Source organism: Agelaius phoeniceus, chromosome 3 (genome assembly GCF_051311805.1).
Source record: "Agelaius phoeniceus isolate bAgePho1 chromosome 3, bAgePho1.hap1, whole genome shotgun sequence".
NCBI classification, from domain to species: Eukaryota; Metazoa; Chordata; class Aves; order Passeriformes; family Icteridae; genus Agelaius; species Agelaius phoeniceus.
Window position 1 is genome coordinate 104929381 of NC_135267.1, and position 24124 is coordinate 104953504.

Consider the following 24124-nt stretch of genomic DNA (forward strand, 5'->3'; position numbering starts at 1 on the left):
AAATAAATCTTTGTATTACAGGCTCTGTGAGTGCTCACAGTTGCCATGCACAAGAAACAGACTTGCCATTTTGTTGTCTCTCTACTGTCCAGAAGACTGGCTATTGTTCTGTACATAAGATCATTAATTGGGGAAGATTTATGGAATTGAGATTAAAGCTCAGGAAATTTGCATGTGATGCCCAGCTCTGCAAAAGGCTTTTTTCAACCAGAACATGATGACACATTGAGGACACCTTTTCTGGGCTCTGGAATCTTTTCCCACAGCTGGTGAATGGTTTCTTTCAGCCCTGACAGCAGCACCGCCAACCACAGCCAGTACCCAAGAGCTCTCTCATGAGGCACAGTTGGAGGGCAGGAGGATCAGCAAGAGGCCAAGAGCCTGGGAATGGGGAGCCACCAGAACCTGTGCAGAGAGAGGCTCCTGGACACCCATCAAATCAGGCAGTGCCCTCCAGTGAAGCACACTCTGGTCACACAGGGGGACAAGGGAGCAGGGGATATTCACAAGACTAGCATTTCATTAAGGGAATACACCTTTGATGAATGTATCTTCAGAAAGAAGCCTTTGTGCCTCACATAAAATAGGAGAAAATGTATTTTTCTACTTGAGCTCAGGTTATGTATTAATAATGGAAGACTTTCCGGATGGAAAATGATGAATATATGCAAAGTCTTGCCACAATTTAAGTAAGGCTTTTTAATTCAAAGAAAGGAAAAAAAACTGTAATGTGAGCTGTCTAGACTCTCAAGAGGAAGGGGAGAGCATTTATGTTTTTTCACACAAATATCTGAAATGATTTATACATTACCCTCTGAAAAGGCTTATTTTTATCAGATAACTATAGAATTATCTAGATTAGACTTTTATCATGGAGATAGTTAAATATACAGTGAATTTCTGTGAAGTGAATCCTATTCTACTTTCCAAGAGTCACTGTGTTTATACCCATATTTTTAAGGACTTTAAGTTATGGAAAGGTTTAACCAGGTCAGTCCTTTGACACCTAAATGAAAGCTGGAGTTATTCAACACCTAAATATTCATTTGAATAACATGCAACAGTTTGAAAGAACAAGATAAACAGGGTTGAACTGGGATAATGCAGAGTTCAGCCTCTCTCTGATTTTCTGTTTCTCCTAAGAACATAAAGAATTGACCAGTTTGTTTCAGTTTGGTGAGAGTCAGTAATTCAATAACATGCCATATAATGATGAATATGCCAGAGTCAAAAATCAATGACAGAGAGTGTAAAACTTTAAAAAGTTGGTGAATTATTTAGGTGTCTCTCTTAACTGAGCATTTTTTTTTTTCCAGGCATGTTTTTGAGTAGCCAAGTGTGTTTGGAGAGCTGGCTATTTTTTTTTTTTTTTTCTCAGTCTCTGCATTTATTTCTGTATCTGCCTTAAAGTCCAGTTAGCTGCAGCTAAGGTCACAGGGAGGAGATTTAACACAGATGAGTCAGAAAGGCTTAACAAGTTACCACCAATCTCCTCAGCTGACACCATTCTCCATCACAGGCTGGGATTTTTTTCCCCTCTCAAAGTCAAGGCAAAATGCATGAGCCTCAACCTCATTCATTATTGCTTAAGCTCAGACACAGAGCTCCTGAGGCAATCTCCAAGCACTGTATCACATGCAGATACAGTGGCTCAGTTAATGCATAATAACTTTAAAGAGCTTCCAGAATTCAAGTCTACGACCCTAATTCAACACAGGCTGCCATTGTTCTTCAGAAATTTAGGTCTTCATAGCCACTCTGCTGGCTTTCATCTTGCCTTTGATGAGGCAAAGCCAAAGTGTCCCTGGCAGCACTATTGTTCTAGGGTATGCTCCTCTCCCACCCTGTACAGAAGAAGGCAGAAGAGAAGAAGCCCCAATATCAGTAATTGGAGCTAAATTAGATACAGTTACACTGACATAATGCTTTGTGCTTGTTATTTTATCCCTCATTTCTTCCTCACCTCTCTTGCTACAAGGAAGTTTTGCCCAGTCTAAGCAGCTTTTCTGCTAGTAAATGTGTTGGCACAATTTTTACAGTATTTCTGCATCATAAACACTAGCATGGACTGGGTACTAGTAAATAGAACTTACAATCAGCCTTCCCAAAGAGCTCAGATCATAATGGCTCGCTTTACTGTGTGCTTTTGAAAGCTGGACTGCATTAAGGTGTCTATATGGGCTCAGGGTTTGAAACAAATCTAATATTCATTGTGAAGGTGCTTGAGCAAGAATAGAGATCCTGTGTCTCTCATGGAGGAAGAGGAATGAAGGGCAGGGAGGGAAAAGGAAGATGAGATTTCCCTCTTTCCCCCAAGTGTCTGCTCTATATATCCTCTAAGGAGGTGGAGAACAAAGCAGAGCAGTCTGATTTGGCAGGAAGCAGCTGATCCAAGATGAGGCAGTTTGCATTACCTCTTATTTGGAATTCCTGTCCTTCCCTCAGACATATCCCTTTCTGCTCCTGTGGAATAGTTACCTGCTCAGAGATCTGCCTCAGTCCCTAAACAGGAGTTGGGAAAAGCCTTTGAGAGACAGTGCAAAACAAAACTAGAAGGACTGATTTAATTTCTCCCACCTGCTTTGACTTGAGGGGCTGTAAAGCACTGCAGAAGATTCTCTGTAAAATAAGAAGCTTTCCTATATTGTATTTATCCTGTTAACCTTTTAATCCCACCAACTTTACATTCAGCAGATTTATTGCCACCATTTTGGTTGTGATCTTGCAAAAGGACCCAGTTCATCTATAACTTGGTCCTGTCAGTGCTGTCTGTTGCTGTAGTAACACAGTAGTGCTATACACCTTCAGGAATCAGTGCTGCAGAACTGCTGACTTTTCTAATAAGGAAAAAAAAAAAGGAAGATAAAATACCCTTTGATTACATCTATCATTCTTTGTGTTGCAGTCCTGTAACAATGGAACTTTAATGTTCCCCTTGAAATAAAAAGGAAAGAAAGAGAAAACAGGACTTTGTCCATTGTGTGAGGTTGAAGGGAGGTCTTCTCAACTTTAAATCCCTGGGACACGGACATGTATTGCTGGGCTCAGTTTCATGCTGGTACAGTCACAAAAAATTGTAATGAAGTCTAAAGAGTTATGCTGATATAAAATCCTCTGAGCAAGGCTGGAATCAAGCATCTAACTTCTGTAAAGTTGCGTTGGCTGTTCCTGTGGGCCAAACTGAAGATATATTCTGGCCCACCCAGAAAACATAACTCTACCTCTGGAATGGCTCCAATGTTTGGTGGTGGATAAAAACCTTTGCTTGCAGCAGGAGCCTTGTTAACCAAGAACATCTTCCTTTCATTCCTGCTTTCATTTCCCACTGCATACACTGGAAAACTGGATAATCAAGAAGATACCTATTCCTGACCAGTGCTGATTCAAACATAAATTTTAAGTAGCACCTTAAATGTTTGCTGCAATGTGTATTTCTGTCTCCTTTGTCCCACTGAACACCAGCAGGGTTACAGCTGTACTTGTAGGCACAAGTGTCTGTGCCTGGACAAACACATGCTCATACAAGCAGCAAGATCAGACTGAGCAGTAGATGCTGCAGAAATTATTATTCCTGTCCACATTTATCCTTACATGGGTGTAGGTATATTAGGAAAATTAATGCTCTCTAAATGTACTCAATAATGGCAATACACTGGTGAATAAAATTCAATGGACAATTATTTAATTTTATCTAGGATAAAAACCTTAGAAGAAGTGACTCTCTTTCCCTTACAGTAACATTTCACGTGTTGCAAATATTGTTATTTTAATGAAAGCCTTGGGCTTTGCAGTCTGAGTCATGTATTTGGAGTGCTTGAAATGGACACCACTGTAGCAACAGAAAAAATGACTGGACAGTATTAATGGATTCCTTGTTGGCTTTGCTTTTTTATGGGCCTTTGGTGTAAGTTTTCTCAGATTACTTTAAAACTCCAATTAGAATTACTTACTATCCTAATGCTCAATTATATGAAACCTGTTACATCATATAAGAGACTGAAAGATGATTATGATTTACCCCAAAATTGATTATAATTTGATTGTTCTTTCCCAGCATTAGGTAAAAATCAAAGCAAAAAAAAAAACCCCAAAAAGCCACACATACAGGAAAAGCATATGCAGTGACATAAGCAATTCTCTGACTCCAGAAATTCCTGGTGGATGATAGTGGGAGTTCTGAGGAGATGTGGTTGTTCCTTGAAGGAGCTCCAGCTGACAGTGTTCAATACACTGAAAGAAGTGAATGAATCAGATTCAAGTGGAGCCCTGGGATCACCCTGTAGTGGAGACTGAACACGCCCCTAAAAATGAAATTGCAGGTGCTTTGCCATTGCTTCTAGAGGTGCTGTGTCTCTCTCCCTGCTGCAGAAACCAGAGCTGTGAGAAAAGCTGGGCTGTCCAACCTGCACTGAGCTCAGGGCTACCCCCCCAGTCCTAGGCTGTCACACCACACATAGCATTGTGGAGTTTTTTAAAACAATTTTGAAAACCAAAGTGTCCTGTTTGTACAGTCTCCATGTTGTTAGTCTGCATTATTTGTGGCTGTAACTTCAGGATTTTCACATCTCACCAATCTGCCAAACTAAAAGCAAATTATGAAAGGCCACTGAGGACTGCAAAAGTTATGTAGCCACACTAGTCTATTGTCCATCTTAAGAAGTCATATGGGTTTTAGGGTGTTTGGATTGGCTTTTCTTTATTCAGGGTTCAGGATGTCTGGTCAGGGATGTAGCCTCCCTCTCAATCTGCTCTCTGTAGCACTTTCTAATATACTGATTTATTTCAGGTGCTATGGACTCCCAGAGAGAAGAAAAAGAAGAAATCCCTCCTCTCATTGAAATGAATGGGAATTTTGCCTCAAATTATGTATTAGTGCCAAGTTCTGCTTTTGAGACAGGGGCTTTGCTAGTGTGCAGCAGGGCCTGTGCAATAGGCCCCAGGGATTAGTAATCACTGGAAGTTTTCAGTGGGCAGCAGATGCATAAGATGCAAAGATGTGCTCACATTCAAGTCTGGCAAAACTGCCCCCCACAAAGACACCAGATTATTGCCACAACTTTGCTCACAAGCACTGAAACCTTCACTCAGGTTATGTGGTAACTGCCACCAAGAATTAGATGAACAATAATTCAAGTTTATCTTTGAAGTCTCTAAAATTCTAAATTGGCTTAGATGATAGAAAAATCTCAATATGTCTAAAAACTATAAATTCATATTCCCGTTGCTGAATTGAACTGTTCTCAAATTAAATGGAACTCTTTCTGAACAAAAAAAAAACTTATGTTAACAGAGAATTTTTCTTTCTATAATTATCAACTTTTGGCAAAACTTAATAATAAAAATAGACTTCTCAAGATGCTTTTTAGAACTTAGGCAAAACTTATAGGCAGCTACTTACACACAAATATGGTCATTTACAAGAACTCAGATTTGAAAAATTTTCTAGCATCAGTCTTTGATGCCTAACACTTAGAAAACTAAAAGAATTAATGATGACTATTCAGAATACTTGTATAAAATGTTCATAATAATATGCAGTGTGCCAGGGGGAAGTGTAATCACTCTGAAGTTAAAAGCAGCAATGAAGTCTCAATCTTAATGGAAATGGCAGCTTTCCTGTCTGCAGCAGTTACAAGAAAAGATCTCAAAATGTAGCCCAATCTCTTGTGGCTTCCCATGATATTTTTAACACTGACTACAGTGGGAAATGTATTGCAATTAATTCCCATACAGGAATGAATTTATTTTGGTGAGAACTCTGTTAGAGAAGACTTTAAAAACTTTGTTTAAAAGTGGACCTGTCTTGAAAAATCCGGATGCAGAGTTTCCAAAAGACTGGATTTATTCACTGTGGTTCCTCTTCTGAGCAGTGGCTGAATCCATCTGCCCCAGCCCTTTCTCCCAGTTCACCCACTCCAGCAGCTCCAGTTTGCTTCCACAATACTTCTCCAAGTCACAATTGCATAATTGCTGGTCTCAGTGTTGGTGACATGGCTCCCTCAGACAGTGCCCACCTAAAAATACTTCCATATTTATCTCAACCTATTCAAAGGAAACAAGCCTTTTAAACTGTGATTTCTTTAGGTTTTAACAAAAGGGTTGAGGGGATGCTATGTAGCAGTGTGGTGGTTAAAGAGGAAGATGAGGGCCAGAATTAAAGACACCGAGTCTTGTGAAAATGCAGGGGAGGCCTTTATGTCAAACAGCAATTGTCATTTGGGGCTGGGTACTAAAAATACCCTACTTTTCTTTTCTTGCAGTGAGTTGTTACAAGCACACTGGAATATGCCAAGGCCCAAAAGATGCTTTCAACACCGAAGTTTTGTTTAAGATCAGGAGTACAGCTCCAAAACAACTCAGCTGTTACCACTGCCTACAATTAACTTCACAGAGCACTCTGCAAGAAGGAATGGACACTTTGCAGATTCAATTAAATACATTAATTAAACAAACCTAACCACTGATTGGCACTCAGCCTAGGTGACCAGACTACAACTGGTTCAAAGAAAATCCTAAAATATGACATGGACATCAGGTCCACAGCACCAGATACCATGACCTACAAATTTATTCCTACTATTCTTGCTAGTGCAGATGTACTCTAACCTATGAGTCAAATCCAGCAACCCATACTTAGACAAAGCTCTTAAAATAGATGAGACACTGCTGTAGGTGATGACTGTTATACTTGTATTATCAACATTTTGAAAGACTTCCCTAAAAAGAGCCTGAAGACAGGTATAAATGAGCTTCCAAACAAATTTAGCCTTAAGGAAAACTGAACACAAACTTGCCTTTCCCAAGCACCATCCAGCAACAAACCAGGACTTAAACTAATTACCTGAAATTCCTCTGCTTGAAATATGGAGATTTGCTGGTAAGCACGAGATGAACCCTGCTTGGTTTTAGGGGTTTTTTTCTTCATTTCTCTCATTGGATGATGTTCTTTTCCTGCTCCCTGGACCTGCCCATAAATCAAATATAAGTCACTAAATATCCATCTCTGTATTGGTTGCAATTGGTAGCAATGCTGAGTCTAAAGGAAAATCTTTGTACAACTATCTCACATGTAAAGTGAAGGGTCTAGCAGCTGCCTTGAGCTCTGTGCTTGCTAGCAGGACAAGCCTTCTAGCAGGTGGGATGATTTAACAAATCAGCTCCCTCTGCAGGTGTAAACAGTGAGGAATTAAACCACCTGAAAGGCTGATTAGAAGACAGTGGCAGATGGGGTAAGATTTCTCAGGGGTGTGCATCTGCATTATCATTTCCTTTAATATTTTAACATCTTCTGCTGAAACTTGTCTCTGTCCCTATGGTTTAATAAAGTCTGGATATCATCCTGAGTCAATTTCCTGGTCCAAACCTTTGAGACCTGGTGTCCTAGAAAGCCAGGGATCCCATATGCTTGTGGGGTGAGTTTAATGCCTGTGGGAGGTTTTCTCTGCCTGGCCTCCTTCCCCAGGAGGCCTGAGCTTCTCCTCTCTGGTGTGAAGCACAGGCAGGCAAAGTGCTAAAGGAACACTGATGTAACTCCTAATGAAATTCCTGAACTCTCTATGCCACCACCTTTATGAGAAGCATTTTGTTTTCCTTTGAGGCATTTGGTTACTAAGGAAAGCCTGTGCCTTCTCTAGCTTTGCCAAGCCACGAGCCCTGGGGCAAGTTCCCCAAGCAGTCCTGGTTGTGAGACCCTGGTGGCTGAATTTGCCCCCCATTTCTGTAGCCACACCAGCCCAGTGCCTGCAGCTCTCACATCCTGCCCATCCTGAGGGGGTCCTGAGGCCAAGGCAATCCTGGACAGAGTGAAGGTTTCTCACCTGGACCTGCAGCCACAGTTTCTCTTTGAGATGATGCTGGCTGTAGTGGCACATGTTTTGGGAGCCCTCAGTGTGTTCCACAGAGCAAGCTGCTGCACTCTTCCTAGAAAATGAATCTCAATTTCAAAGGGAACAGGGAGGTTTTTTTGGAAACAGCTGATCAGCTGTCGTGCAGCAGGTGGTTGTGTGGAGCCTGCCCAGCTCCCCAGCTTGGAGGACACCTGAACAGCAACCTGGCTGCTGGTCCTGGAAAAGCCACTGCAGCCCCACAGCCTGTGCCTCTGTTCTGTCAGCTGCATCCCAAACTGTGACTATAATAGGAGTATTTTGCTGTTTATCATCCAATAAATGCTCACTGGCTTGTAGTTGGACTCACTCGTAAGAGCCCAGCCAGCGTGCCAACAGTTATTTTTAGCTGCCCAAATTCCATTTCCCTGTGTTATTTGCTGCAACCAGACTGACACATTCCTATTTTGATAGCCTTGCTGTTGGTCCCTGTGCTTGCTGACAAACAAGCTTATGCCTTTATTGTTTACCAAAAGGATGTTTTTGAGGATTACTGACCTGGATTTCTAAATCTCTCAAGTGTATGCCAGCATGAAATTTCTGTTCTTAAAGGCAATTTACTCACTGAAAATCCCACATCCTTTGAAATAACTCTACCCCTCGTGTCACCTTTTTTCTTTAAAAAACCCTCAGTTTTTTAAAGATTGTCTACCACAGTCAAGTACAACTGGAGGAGCAATGTCATATGGAAATCTGTTTGTTCTGAACACAGTAGTCTAAAGCTCCCTCATGAAGGGAAGCAGAGGGGTGGAATCTGATCTCTTCTCTCTGCTGACCAGAGAAGGGATCCAAGGGAATGGCCTGAAGCTGTGTTAGGGGAGGTTTAGTTTGGATATCAGGAAAAAGTTTTTCACCCAGAGGGTTCTTGGGCCCTGCAACAGGCTCCCCAGGGCAGTGCTCACAGCACCAAGCCTGACAGAGTTGAAGAAGCATTTGGACAGAGTTCTCAGGCACTTGTTGTGACTCTTGGGGTGTCCTGTGCAGGGCTGGGAGCAGGCCTGGATGATCCTGATGGGTCCCTTCCAACACAGCTGATTCTGTGATTTTGTGAAATTAAGATATTGGTGTAGCAGCGAGTGACTAAGAAAAAAAGCAAGGGGCCAGACTTTCTCTGACAGAAGTTAGAGTTGGTGGCTGAAGTCTGTCAAAGACCTCCAGTAGGAAGGAACGTCCAAAGTAAATGGGTAAAGGACTGGTTCAGTTCTGGCCCTGTGTCTCACGAAATTGAGCTCATCTCTATCTTTTCTGGAATTTCTGGTTCAAAGCTTAACCCGTGGGGGATGCTTCTGGTTTCATGAAGAGCAGTGACCAACCAAATCACTTGCAGTCCATCCAGATGAATCAGAGGCTGGCAGGCAAGCAGTTTTATTATTCCCAAGCATTTATCAATTTATAAATTGAATTAAATGCAGCGTGGACTTCTCTTTCTTTCCATTCCCACGAGAGCCAGAAACATTTTAACATTGAAATACTTATGGATTTTTAAAAGTGGGGGGTTTAAAATAAACCAAATAGCCTGCATTTCAAATAAAATTATACTGACAAGAGTGCCTGACCCAGCAAAATAGTTTTAAGCACCTCTGAACAGGCCTATACTGTACTTAAAAGCAAACTTCTATAAACAAAATGAAAATGAGATCCAGAACCCCAATTTAAAACTGCTTCATTGAACTATAAAGAAGTCACATAGGAGGAATTAACAAACACAGTTGCCATTTACAGCCTATGTGAGCTTTATTTGCCTTATTCTAAGTCACATTTGGGGGTGTTGTTTAGTTTTTTTCTCTTTTTTCATCATCTTGTAAAAGCTTTTTAACTGCTTGACCACAGTGGTAACTGATGATGGAGGCCACCACTTATGGTGGCCAGATAATGAATAATGTAGGCAGTGAGAGGCCATTAGGATTTTGGTAAAAGGGAATAGTATACACAGTATAGATGTAAAAAAGGAACATTATACACAGTATAGATGTTAAAAAAAAAAAGCAACAGCTACATCGTAGAACAAAAATAATAAAATGTGAATTGTTTTTGGTTTTGATTGGGGGTTTTCTTTGTAGTAGTAGTAGTAGGACAAAAATCACTATTGTTATAGCTCCATCAAATGTGTATAAAGCATTTTCCTAAATGGAATATTCAGTATTTATTTAAGTACACTCACAAGACCTAATCTCAGTATAAAGCAGTTTAGAACTTTCAAAGTGTTTTATACCAATGGAAGATAGGGACTGTTTTTCTCCAGATATTCCTGAGCTTCAATTATCTAAAATACTTCAGTCTATACGTAATTAAGCAGATGAATAAACCTCACTGAAGTCTAAAAGCTGCTGATGTGATTTAAGATGATACAAAATTAAATTCTATTTGGAGCTTAGATCCAAAAGCTTAACTCCATCCCCATTCAGCAGTACATTTAGGCAAGTTTAGACACTTGCTTAAATCAATAGGATTAGATGTTTTCTTGAAGTTGCCCATGAATTTAAATGCCATGCTAAGTAGGAAAGCACTTATGTAATGAATTAGCTCCGGTTGAAATTTTGTAATTATTATCTAGAAATGTTTTTAAGGACCTGAAATACATTCATTTTCCCATTAATTTTTAAATCATCTTCTAGACAAGAGAAAATGTTTTCACTTTTAACAAATGTTTTAACTTTTCATCCCATTACCTTACTCTCCTCCACCTTATTTCCACTACAGAAATCAAAAAGTGGCAAAAAGGAGAGTTCTTTTTTCATACAGATGGGGAAGAGAACATCACGTTTTAATTTTTTGATTAAAAAAAATACTAGAAAATTTCAAATTAAGCAAGTCTCTGCAAAAACCAATTAATTGATGTTATTAATACTTTTGTAAGTGGGCCAGTTGAACACAAGACTTGAAGGTTTTTACTGAAATGTATAAAGAGCTCTGAGTTTACTTTTTCCTGACATTAATGTTTGTAACTTGATGCCAATTTACCAATTTTTTTCACAGCCTCAGGATGAAGAGGTACTCACAATCTAGGAACAAGACAAGAAACAAGGCAGCATTTGTATTAAGAAACATTTTTATTAACAAAACAGTAAATTCCACTTGCTTAGCATTTCCAATAATGAATAAATTGGCCTTGCAACAAATAAAAAAATTGTAAATATCTATCACAGAAAGCACTATAAGGTTAGGGGCATTGGGCCTCTCTTTGATGTCTTAGGGTTGAAAGTTTCACACGTTATTTAGTGTTTTGTTAAAAAAGGCAACACAATACAGTCATAGAAATGAAGCCATCTCAGTCAAACAAATTAGGTTATTATAGAGAAAGGATCCAATTTTATGTTAGGTAGTTGGTTTATGTCTGTTTGTTGTTGCTGCTGCTTTAAAAAAAAAAGAAATTTAAATCCACTTGCTGGCATTTCTGATACATCCATAATTTTTATTTTTTTGTTAAATTATGAAATTAAAGAGGAAAAAGGAGAACCTTCAGAAACAGTGTTAAAATTGTGTTTTCTTATTTTAATAGTAGGAGATCTTTTTTTTTCTTTTTGTCCTTGATGTATGGATTTAGTTAAAGATTGATCTACCAAACTGCCTGGAAATTGGCCTGACAATGCTATTTCATTAATGCAATCAATACCAAGCAGAAAAGACCATTTCATCTCACCCAAATCATATTCTGTCATGCCCAGTCTCCTGTCAACAGATTATTCTTGTTCTTCTAGGTACCTTCAAGCACTAAAATCTGAACACCACCTGGCTTTCAACTTCTTTCCCCCCTCCAGCTGGAGTCTCTTGCTTCCAGCAATGATCTCCAGTCACCCTTGCCCCTGCCATTCCCTGAGTACAGCTGTCTTGTAAAGGTGGGAGAAATGATGAGTGCCACAGGTGAACAACAATCTAAGAAATGAACATCAGATGGATTTTGTGGTTTTTGTGAGTGGTTTTTTTCCCTTCATTTTTTGCGTAAATGCTAATGAAAATAAAAAGTCGTTTCACAAATGCAACATGTCACACCTTGATGTGGTTGGCAAACTTCAAGAGAGGTGTTTCCATGTCAGCTACATGTATTTTTAAAGTGCTCTGACTCCCAGATAGATAGCTGTACCAGTTCCCAACTTTATTTCATCAGCTACAGTGAGTAACACGCAACAAAATGTTTTGTGTCTGCTGTTTAAAGCTAATTTTAAATTTCTCCTTCCTGTCTGTAAAGTGTGAATATCTATATCCCTCCCAGGAGGCCTTCTGATGATTTGGTTGATTTCTATTGAACTACCCTCTTTCTGTCTAATGCATTCCCTTTGAACTTCTGTGTAAATAAAATGTTATGCTATGATTTATTGCTGTGAAACTAATGAAATATTACTAGAAAAAAATTCCAAACTTAACGTGTAAATTACAGCATTACGTTTCATGTGTTTAACTAAAATGCATTAATGTTTTATATATGCAAGATAAGCTGTGTCACTTTAAAACATAATGAACTTATATCTGTCTGGTTATGATGTCTTGCAATACTACACAATCAACTTAGCTAAAAATACTTTTTCATATGTCAAAATGCCCACCATTGAAAAATACTATCGTGCACCTCAAGAGTATTTCCTTTTTGGAGAAAGGGATAAATTCTGCAATAGAATCAGCCTGGATAATTACAATGGGTATTTTTAGATCTTTTACCACCTAGTGCTGTAGTAGCTGTTCTTCATATGAATGCCAGATAAACACTATATGATACTTCCTAAGATTCTCAAGAAACTCATCATTCTCATAATTTCTAAGAACAAGGTTTCTGTAAGGCAAACCATGCTCTCCAATAGTGAAGCTTTGACTGGAAGCCAAAGGCCAGTTTAAGTCACTAAATATTTAGCTAATTAATGAATGTATATTTCTAGGAAAATTGGCCATTCTGATCAACTTCATTGATGCATATCAGGAGCAAGAGATGGGGATAGGAGGGAGAAGACAAATTACAGTAGAGATATATTTTTGCTTTCTAGTCCACTTCTTTCATACAAACTACTGAAACTTAATTGCAACATAATAGAGCTGTACAGGTAAGAAAAAAATTAGCTGACTCTTATATACATTCATACACATCCCCCTTTGTATAACCACTACACTGTAAATTAAAAATCAAAAAAAAAAAGGGGAAAAAGTCTGGGACAATTTATAATGGCTGCAAAAAAACTGAAGAATGTCTGTTGCTCCAGATGTCATAAAACTCTCTATACCTAGCAACACTTATAACATTGAGTTTACCAAAAATGGCTGAAGAGCAGATATAGTTTGCATTTTCTATACAACAGGCTATAAAACATCACTTATCACAGTCCAGAAAGCACATATAGATGTGTTTTTATATAAACATATGTAATAACATATTAAGCGTGCATGAAAATTTCCCAATGATTGCATCTATGCCCTCTTGTTTTTCTTTTTTTTTTCTTTTTTTTTTTTTAATATTTTTGTGGAAATGTGCCTTATATTCCAGATTTTTGTTTTTGTTTTTGAAAATAAGGCCTCCATACTATTTTCCTCACAACCAGAAAGGGGCTTTTTGAAAGTATTTCTACATAAGTCTTCAGAAAAGCCAGCACTTTGTTTCAAAATGCAAGTTTCCAATCACTGCTTCACTGCACCAGACGGCAAACTCTTTATGTTTGCTTGTTGAGTCACCATATATAATGACAGTCTTCTCTGACAATAAGACTAACTTACTTCTCAAGAAAGCGCTAGCACTTTGGCTAAATCCAGAATCATAGGTAGCTTCTTTTTTCTTTTTTTTTTTCCTGTTTTGTTTTTTTTTAAATTTGATTTTTTTTTCATATTGTGCCTCGATGTTGTAGTAATACTCCTTGCTTTATGAGTGCGTGGTGTCATCATTGTCTTTCAGAAACGTTCCAGCAACATAAAGACAGGCAGAGTAAATGAAAACACTGTGGATGTTAGGGAATTTATCAGCTCCTGTTTCTGAAAAACAAGAGCATGAAATGCTTGTTTTTAAAAACAGTCTTTCCTTTCTGATTGCATTCCCTGTCTTTTCTGTTTGTTTGTTTTTGAATGTGCTTCATAAAAAGTAAAGTAAATAAGTTTGTATTATGTCTCAGATAAAATGAAGACTATTTCTATACAAGCGTTCTTTTAGATGTTGAGATCAGACATAGTACTCCTTATCCTTATTTTTCTTGTTTTTGTTGGAACTTTTAGCGCTGTTGGGCTGCTTCTCCTTGATCACAGCCCCGTTGGATTGTGCTGAGTTACTGATGTAGTTTCGACTCTCGTCCACGTGGTAGGAGCCTTCGTCTCGATTCCTGTACTTGTACATGGCATACAGGAGGATGAGGATGCACAGCGCCGCCGCCGCCACGATCCCGACCACCATGCCCGTCGTGCTGCTGGATTCACGGATCACCTCGGACGAGCCGGGGTACTCCCGTCCTCCTCCTGCCCTGGTGGGGTTTGCTGTGGGTAGATAGGGAAAGAAAGGAGAGGTTATCCTTGAGTTTGGACATGGAGGAGTCAGTCATGCCTGCTGCTACCGTCACGTGTCCTTCTAGCCGCACCCATGGGCCAGGACAGCCTAGAGATGCGCTGATGCCTCAGGTTTTAGGTTTTTTATTTTTCAGATTCTGTTCTGCTTTAGTGTGTAAGTCTGGGCTTCATATTAGGGGATAGTAAGCTCTCTTCACAGAGCAGGGAGACAAAACCATTCCTTCTCTAGCTGGGGACCCAAGGACATCCTGTCCACATCTCATGCCCAAGAGCATAAACAATGGTGAAATGAAGAGAGAAAACAAGAAAGATGGGACTTCATGGCCTAAAGCTGTAATTGGACAATCAGCTTCAATATGCTAAGGGACCAAAACTTATAAAAGTGTGAGACCCTGTCATGTGTGGTCCATATTTTTTTTTTTGGCCATTTTGGGTTGTGCTGCCCAAGGTGGATCTATTGAGGCCTTCTAATAAATCCCTATTCCTTAGCTCCATCCAGTCTCTGTTCTAGGTCAGCCTTCACAAGGCATCAGTGTTCCCCATCTACTAGTCCAAAACCAGTTAGGGTTGCAGCCCATCCCTTTTTCAGGCTTTTAAACAAGTAAAAGGACAGCAAAGAACATCTCATTCTAGCCTTCAAGGGTATAATTTGTCCTAGTATGTTGTTAAGCAAATAATGCCTAAATAATCTGAAATAACAGACGTGCCACAATTTAAATGCAGGACATGAACATCTCAGAGGAAAGGATTTCCCTCTCCCTTTCCCTCTCTTTCTGTCAGGAACAAAAAGTGACACCATACTATTTATTGAGAAGGCAGTGACAATAAGACAGAATGGAGGGTTAAAAAAAATTAAAATGGCTGATAGCAGCCAATAAATTCACTACAAATAAGGTATCCTCAGCTCTCCTGTACACTTCCCTCACCAAGCTTCTCAGTTTCTCCTTTCCTTCTAATATTTTGTTTTCTTTTTTAAAATTAATTATATTTATTCTTATTGCTTTTAGAGAGCTATCCAACCCTATCTCCTATTTTCTACTTTGGAGTCCTCCTTGGATATGGCTACACTTCAGAGAACTTTTTCACTCACTTCCCCCATTCCATCTTTTCATCATTGATGCCATTATCAGATGTTCCTTTAAGGATTGCTTTCTGCCCCAAGAAAACCTCCCAAATTGCACAGAGCAAGGACTCAGCCTCCTAAGAACCCACCTCTGAGGCCAGACTCTGGTCTTTTCAGCTGTGATATGAATAGAACTGACCTATGTCTTCACACTGGAAAATCTTCTTCATAGGAACTATTGTGTAGTCTGGCATATTTTGTCCCCTTGCACAGCCATGAGGAATGAAAATTCCTCCTAATTCCAGGAGGAATTTTTAGTTTAAATGCTCTCAGCACACACAGTGCTTTTGTGTTTTCCATGATCTCCTTTCTTTGTTGAATTTTGCAGCAGGAGGGGAGGCAGATTTTTGGATAGAATCACTTAGAGTGATGATAGCTGAGATGGATCCTCTCTAGCCTAACAAGTGTCATGGACAGAAATGAAGTTATCTGGGTTTCTGCAGTATTCCTCTGATTATACCAGCATTTCCAAACTTCTGGGAGGCTGTGTATCCTCAGCACTGCCAGCCTTGGCTGAACTCAGGAGAGCCAGGCTGGCTTGGAGAAACTGCATTTATGCATCATTATGCATGGCTAAAAATTCAATCAGTAAAATACAGATGCTAACTAAAGTACTAAATGCTAGCTTTACAATATATTCATGATGTTAACTTTATTGGGGTGTGCCTACAGGTAGCATTGTTCTGAGGTGTGTTAGAAAAGTGTCTTGCTCAAAGTCCACAAAAGCACACTATGCTCCATAGTCACTTTTTTAAGCACTGTAAAGGCATAATAGGAAGAGGATGATTTTAAGGATGCTACATTAAAGGTAATGCCAGTCAAAATATCAATACTGGCCAAAAAATTGCAACAAGGTTGGACTACCAGAATTGAAAGCAGCCACCAGCTACAGACATCTACAATTGGCCTATGAATAATAAAACGTAGCAAAAATGCCACAACTCCCCAAAAGAATAAGTTCCTTCTCCACTCTGGTATTACCCATCATTTACTTATTGGGAATCTGTGTTCTTACTGCTGAAACACTTCCTCCTGGCAGTTATTTCAAACAGGTTTAAAGGAGCTGACATTTTGTTCAGCTGAAAGAACAGAGGGAAAACTGTAAAATTAAAAAAAAAAAAAAAACCAAAAACATATCAAATAGTATTTTAACTTTTTGTATCCTTCTGAAAGTTCTTACTTGTTATGAGTTGGTGCAGTTGGTACTTTCTATGGCAACACAAGAGATCTTGAAGGTTTTAAGATATTTTTGTCATTTCAGGGCAGATGCCACCCTACTAAGAAAGGTGCCCTGCTCCAAAGTAGTCAGTGACTGGTTTAGATCCTGTTTGTTCATTGTAGCTATTGTAGAAATGGAAATTCTTTTACACCTAGGGTGTCATTTACTGTTTTACAAGAGACAATGCATTGTGTGCAGAACAAAGACTGAGTATTTCCATAGTGAGTGAAAATGAGACAGAGTCTTATCTTACTGTATGTGATTTCAGGAAATTAATTTCTGTCTGAGAAATAATAGAAGCCACTGAATACACTGTCAATACCTGGTGGATTAACAGCTGCTCTTCCCCTTTAAGAGACATACATTTGGGCCAAATACTGTCAGCTAACTTTACAATTAATGCCTACTAAATGACAGTTAACAGCTTGCTCAGAGGAAAACATTCTAATATTGCAACCTAAAAGAAACATCTAAGGTATATTTTTCAATGTTACCTAAATTCCTGCCTCTCACCTGATGGCTTCCTTTTATTTTAAGAATGTTTTCAAATTGTCTCATTTAACCCATCTGCCTGAGAAATATTCAACCAACTACACTGATGTTATTTAAACTTATAACATTTCAAAGCATCTGTTGTTGCATTTGTTTGGACATCTGGAAAAGGAGAAATTCAGCAAGGAAAAGGACTTGCTATTTTTGTTCCATTTACATTAAAATATGCTTTTAACCTAGTAGGGCCTCTCCAGACAAATGAAGGAGGAGGAAATAGAAAAGTTTTACACAGTACATAGATTTCTCTGTGACCATATTATATAGGAACAGCTAATGGAGTACACAACACAGCAAGAGTCCTATTCTGAGACAGGGAGGAAAGGGCCACTGGAAAAAAGCCAACCTTAATTTCTTCTGAAATCTATATAAATAAATAATTCCACATCCCTAACATTGCTGAAACAGCTGCCTTCTATTTAAGCAATACCTTTGTTTGACTAAGACTGGAGTCAATTCCAAGGGGAATTTACCTATATATTTTTCCCCTGCAAGACAGGAACGATTGCAAGGGATGGCAGATGATGTCAGTGGAGAGCAAACGAAGATTATAAATTTACAGAAATCGTGCTCTTTGCTTCCCAGCTCTTTGGGAAACACTGGATGCAGTTTTCATCCCAGCATCTTGGTAGCTGGACCAGGCAGAGCCATTGGCTCCTGGCACATCAGCAGAGGTGTGTCTGCAGGTAACCTTGTCTGCTACTCAGCTGCAGTCACTCTTAGTGTCTGCAGCATGAAAAAGATATTAACTTCATCCTAGACATCTTACTGTAAATGAGAACTGAAACACCTCATTGGAGTATGTTAAGATAAAATTACATAAAATATTACTCTGATTTTAAGAGTAAACAGTTGTCTCAAAAATATACCCAAAGCCCAAACCCTGAAACTATCTATTTATTAAAACAACAACTTGAGGTTGGTTTGATTAGGAACAAGACAAAATCATAAAGGCAGTAAATGTGCTCAAACCTTGCCATAACAGTGAGAGGAAATGATTGTCATCTTGTGGTGCAAGAATTCCTTCTTAAAACAACTTCTCTGATGCACAGCTCTTCCTCTCAACAGCACACAACCAGCATTTTTGTACTGCCTCAAAGACCAGCTTAGAAGAAACTGAGTTCTAAAAGCCTCTTCTACCACTTATGAAAATCTTTGCATGAAATAATAACAATTGAGCAGTTTTACATTGTGTAATAATGGATTAGAAAGTTATTATTCTTGACTGTATTTCTAAGTGGTTTAAGATTTAGAGGGAAAGAAATCTAACTATTTTCAGTGCCCAGTTTTCATTAATACTGTGAAAAGAAAATTGGAATTGCAGGTTCCCATGGTGTTTGTGAATTGAAATTAGCAGATTGAAAAACAAAACAAAACAAAAAAAGACAAAAGGACACCAAACCTGTTTTCTTTACATTTATGCCTTCCCACAAACTGTGAATAGGAAATTACTCACAAGACAGAAATGTTTAACTACTGCATTTGCAATGAGGCATGAAGGCAATTATTTACGGGACACATATTAATTTTCACTCTGTGTGCTGTCATTGCAGACCTGTTTGTGGTCGATTTTCTGCAGCATTGTTGGATTCTGGTGAGCTGGTTTCTGAGCTCGCTGCAAATTCAGCACCTCTGAAAAACAAAGCCCAGCACTTCCCCTGCAGAACTGGGGGAGATGCAGCCCAGCTTCAAAACCAGCATGAAGGTCTGCTGTAGACTTGTGTTCAAAGGAAAATTTTTAAGGTATCTGTTCTACTCTTTGGTGTGCAAACCTAGGATATAATGCCTTAAGATACCTCTAAAGTGACATCAGCTAACTTAGCTTGTTATAAAAATAGTCCATCAGTGGAACAGCATCCACAGCTAAAAAGATTGGTTTGCTAAGGAGCTAAACATTCTCTCTGCACTGAGCAGAGTGCTGATTTCCAAGTGTAATGATTTGTCATATATCGACTTCAAATCATTTACAAATCCTGCCAGCTCCTTAGCACTGCAGGTTTTGCAAGTAACTTCTTTTTCCCCTGTGGCTGAGAGGTGGAAGGTTGTTTTCTCAACCTTTTAAAATGTCATCACAAGTCTAAAGGGAGATAGGATAGTTGGTTGTACAGTGCCAATTGATGGAGCATACCAAATCAGTGGTGTTTAGGAGTTACTATGTTTTGCAGAGCTGGAGGGACTATTTCACAGTTTTATAAGAAGGTTTTGTGAAAATATTTTCCACAAAACTAAATTTAATTTTAGCCAAAATCGAGAATGTAAACCAATATATCACTTAATGTTTTTAACAGCCTTCATCCCTGTGGTTTTGCCCTTTTTATTAGTATATTTTAACATTTCAGTTGCATTGCTTCTCTTTTAGTATTCCTTCCCTCCAAATAAGGATTCTATCTTCTCTTACCCCTCCAGGTGTCCTACCTCTCCCCACTTCTATATTTGTCATTCAGCTTTGTATCTCTCCTTATTTATTTTCTATGTGAAGTTATTTTCCTGGTTTTGTGCGCATTCTGAGAAATCATTGGGAACTTGGTAATTTGTTTCAGAAGTTTTGACTGACTAGCAGAGTCAGTATTAGTCTGTATTTTAAATTGAAGTATTCCTAAGTGGGCAGGGGGGGAAGATTTTGCAAATAAGATAACATAAGGAAGACAAAAGAGAAATATTACATTTCTGACAGCATGTTTTCATTCTAGACCTAAGCTGCTGCAACTGTGGACCACCAGTTCAGACAGCTGAACTGGGATCATTTGCTCAGTGAGTTGCCTGCTGCTCCTGCTCCCTGAAGACTCAGTGTTAAAGCAAGAAAAGAGCAGGGGCACTGGAAACATAAATTTTTGGTGGCAGCTAACAGTAAGATTGGCTGCATTGAACCAAAACTGTGACATTTGGGCTCCACTGACTTCAGGAAAAGTTTTGCTATGAGCTTTGCCAGATCAAGGTTTCATTGCTTGCTATTTTTAACATTGTCATCTCGTTTTTAAAAAAAGGCAAAAAATTCCAAGCCTCCTTATCTAGGAACCAGTTTTGAGCAGAATACCAAAATGTAGTTGTAAAGCATGAGGAATCTGCTGGCTTGGCCTGCAGAGCGTGGAATGATTCTTGCTCATGAAATGAGCTGGAGGTGCAGACACCCACATTCATCTCACAACTGTGGGTGATTCCCTGATTTTCCTCCTTCACTAAGCAGCTACTACATGAAGAGATAAATGTCTATGCCACAAACATTATATATATATATATATATGGCTTGAATGTTGAAGCAGAAAGCACAGCATTCAATTTGTTCAAGCACTGTCATCAAGTCAGACCCATTACTGACAAAGCTGATAATATGCCTGGGAGAAGAAGAAGGGGCCAGGCTTTCAAGACATCCAGAATATCCTTGCACACACACTGGGGGTGCAGCTGCTATAAATACTGAGCTACTCCTGCTACCCAAAGGCTCAGATTCAGCAGCTACACTTGTTCAGCCTGAATCCTATCACTGCCTAAACCATATATGCTTCTCTGGGAATGGGAAGATAAAGACAAATGGAACTCAGGATGGATATAAGCTACATTTGATGTAATTAATGTTCTTTTTCTCCTGATACAATTATTAAAATTAATAAGACTGCCTTGTTTTTCTTTGCTTTTCTCATCATAGTCTATAAAACAATTCTGGTGTCTCTGATGTTGGCACAAGGGAAAAAAGTTTGAGATATCTATAAAGCTTTGTTTCATTTCAGAATATAATTCTTGTGTTCTCACTTCTTTAATCTTTCATTTTTCCCTTTTCTGAAACTTTTTAAAGGGTACATTCACAACATATAATGTATTCTAGATCTGAAGCTACTGTTTAAGCCAGTTCACATTTAAACCATCAAAGTCCCAGATCTAGACCATAGCCCTTAACCTCAGGAGAAGTGCTGGTTTTGAAACCTATATAGAATAGCATGTCAACACAGCAGAAGAAGGTGTTTCATTCAGTTCTTTATATAGTCAGAAGGAGATAGCCTAAGGTTAGACTATTTCAGGTACATGCACCCTCATTATAGGTTACTTTTGCCTTGAATTTTTCCTGCTTCCATTTATGAGCAACATCCTTGGAGAATACCTAGTTCTCAAACTTGTCAGCATTCTCCTACCACTTTGCAGGCTGTCAAATGACACAACTCACACACCACAATACCCCAGTGCTTCTGGCACAGGTTTAAATTAGCTGTGAGCAAGGGGTTGAAAATTACTAGCAGCATCCTTAGTACCAGGTGGGCAAGAGCTAATGGGTGCTCACACTCTACTGGCTGCTAGAAAACATCAGCAAGTTTACAGTTTGTTCTTGCTTCCCTTGTCTGGCAGAGGGGTCAGCAAACCAGTTCACTGCCAGCAGTCTGGTATGATGGTTACTGGTTGGAGAACTTGATGCTGGCAGGCACCAACTACTTTAGAATGTCATATTAATTGAATTTATCAGGTATTAGAAATTTCCTGTAGAGTTGTAAAGACCTGATTTAACATCTTATTGCTCAAGTTTGGTCTAAGAAAGCCTTGGCATAGCAACTGAGCAATACAATGCTACTAATTCAGGCCAATATTTTGGCTATAAACCTTCTCCTACCTCTGCAAAATATTGCCTTTCTTCTACCTTTCTCATGAAAAATAGTACTGTGGAAAAGTGAGTTTCCTTCACAAAAAAGAAGAAATTCAATGCATATGCATTACAAAGCTACAGAAAACAGTTTCAGTATAGTGTCCACAGTCTGCAAGAAAATATAAGCACTAGAGGTAGCAAATAAAATCAGAATGAAGTGTAGCTCAAGGAAAACAATGAGGTTTCATCAATCAAGGCACCAGTAACACAAGGACTAATTTCAAACAAACTAGAACTCATTTATTTATTAAATAATCTCTGTACACTCTTGATCCTAACTTTAAACTTGATTTAAAGGACAAATTTTTAGGATTATACACTTTATGATTTTTAAGCAGATCAACATGAAAATTAATGGAACTTGTTCTAGATTCAATCATGTCTCTACTTCATCCTTGTGTAAGTAAATCCTCTCTCTTTCCAAAATTCCTTATTGAATTAGAAAAAAGAGTCTCAGACAAGTCAATAAACTACTTGCCTGTTTCTGAAAACCTCCATTTTACAATTATCTCACTTATTTTCTGCATTTTTCCTCCCGAGTGTGAAGTTCACCTGTGGAAAATGTTTTTGAAAGTACACATAATCTATATTTGGCCTTATTTCATTGTTTTCAGTAAATATAATGTGGTTTACAGGCTGTTTTTCAATTCAGTGACTCTCTGGTTCCAGATTAAAAAGACCTACACTGTTTTTGAAAATGGTGGAAACTTCTCATAGTGGAGGGTGTCAAAGAACACCTTATTTCTGTGGCTAACAACAAAGAATAACAAAAGATTGAGAAGTGTCTAGAACCTATTTTCATTTACTAATGACACATGCACAGTCACTGGAGCTTAATGTGTTTTATTACTGAAAATTTTGAATACCAGGCTTGAAAGCCATGTCTGCTTTATTGAAGAGAGCATGGACATAGATGTAATTTCATTTTTGCCTTTCAGACAAAGCAACTGCATTCAAAGACAATTAATTTTTAAGGTCTATGGAATACCTTATCTGTAAGACAGGTTCTTTTTTGGAGAATATCAAAAAAGAATAGGCCAAGCAACTGCTCATATACAAGCAACAGTATCTCCTCCAAATTTTCTAGAGAAAATCAGGAAAGTAAGTCCTCAATTAATTTGATTTAAAGGATGTGATATTCATGGACATATCACTGAAATATCTGGGGAATTTCCTAGTACTGAAAAATCGAAGGAATTCCACTGAAGTCAGTGGATTTGTGAATGGGTGATGTGGAGGGCCTGGTTTGCTTCTCCAGTCCTGGTATCACAGCAGCATCTTGTGCTGCAGCTTTGCCTGCAAATACCTTCAGAACTGACTCACTAGCTGTCCTTTACATCTTTAAAAGAAAGAAAAATAACAGACCCCTCTTTCTTTGGACACTCCTTCGGGCACATTGAGTAACGTGCCCATTTTTATTGAATTATTGTTCATAAAGAGAACATTTCTTGGAACTACTCAAAATGATGCCACTCAATTTTGCCCGTTCTGTGGAGATGTCTAACTCCAAACCACTGAACATGTAACAGCAGGACTGACAACTGCCACTTAGTAAACTTCTCTGCACAAGAGTTGCTTCTTCGTGTTGTCCGTGTATGTCTGAAGCATGAAATCAAGATTTGTGTTTCCACACAAATAATAACGCCAGTGTTTGCACCCTGAATGTTTGCTAGCTGGGATTAAACCTCAGCAGCCATTCTTATTTAACTGTTCTATGTTTGATAGAAGTGAGAAGACCCAGCTTTAGCAAGGATAGGCATGGGATATGAATGCACCCTCAAAGTTCACACCCGAGGAAAACCGTTCATCATTTACGCACCGGCGGAGAGGCTTTTGTGTGAGTTAACAGAGCCTGGTGTGATTTACAGCAGTCTGCTGTCAATATTTCTTACCACAGAGAACACTGAGCTGCTGGTATTGCCCTGCCAGAAAACCACTGTGTGCAGGGAAAACGCCACCTCCCCTGTATCCATCTATATTCCTCTGCCTGACACTAGGAATGTATGAAAATCCCAAGGAGTGGCTAGAAGTTCTACTCAGTATTCCCAAGTTTCAATGGCATGGCTGGCAAAGAGTGGCACAATGGATCAATCATGATTTTTAACCTCACTTCTTCAGATAATTAGGAAAAAAAATCTTTTTGATACAATTCAAATTAGAAATGCCATATTTGTAATTCACTACGACAGGCACTAGGACCTCAGTCTGTTGACAAAGAAGTAGTTCAGTTAACAATAAAATAATTTGAAAAAATG

The 24124-nt window shown here is 38.8% G+C and overlaps 1 protein-coding gene across 39 annotated transcripts in view; it reads right to left on the reverse strand.

Moving 5' to 3' along the window:
- Positions 1-10914: 10914 nt before the first annotated feature.
- The window catches only part of NRXN1 (neurexin 1), a 681323-nt gene continuing 668113 nt past the window's right edge, over positions 10915-24124 (reverse strand). For all 39 annotated transcript variants that reach the window (XM_077176064.1, XM_077176060.1, XM_077176056.1 and 36 more), the window contains one exon: positions 10915-14321. In XM_077176064.1, coding sequence (XP_077032179.1) covers positions 14014-14321 — 308 coding nt within the window. In that variant the 3' untranslated portion in view covers positions 10915-14013. The remainder of the gene's footprint in view (positions 14322-24124) is intronic.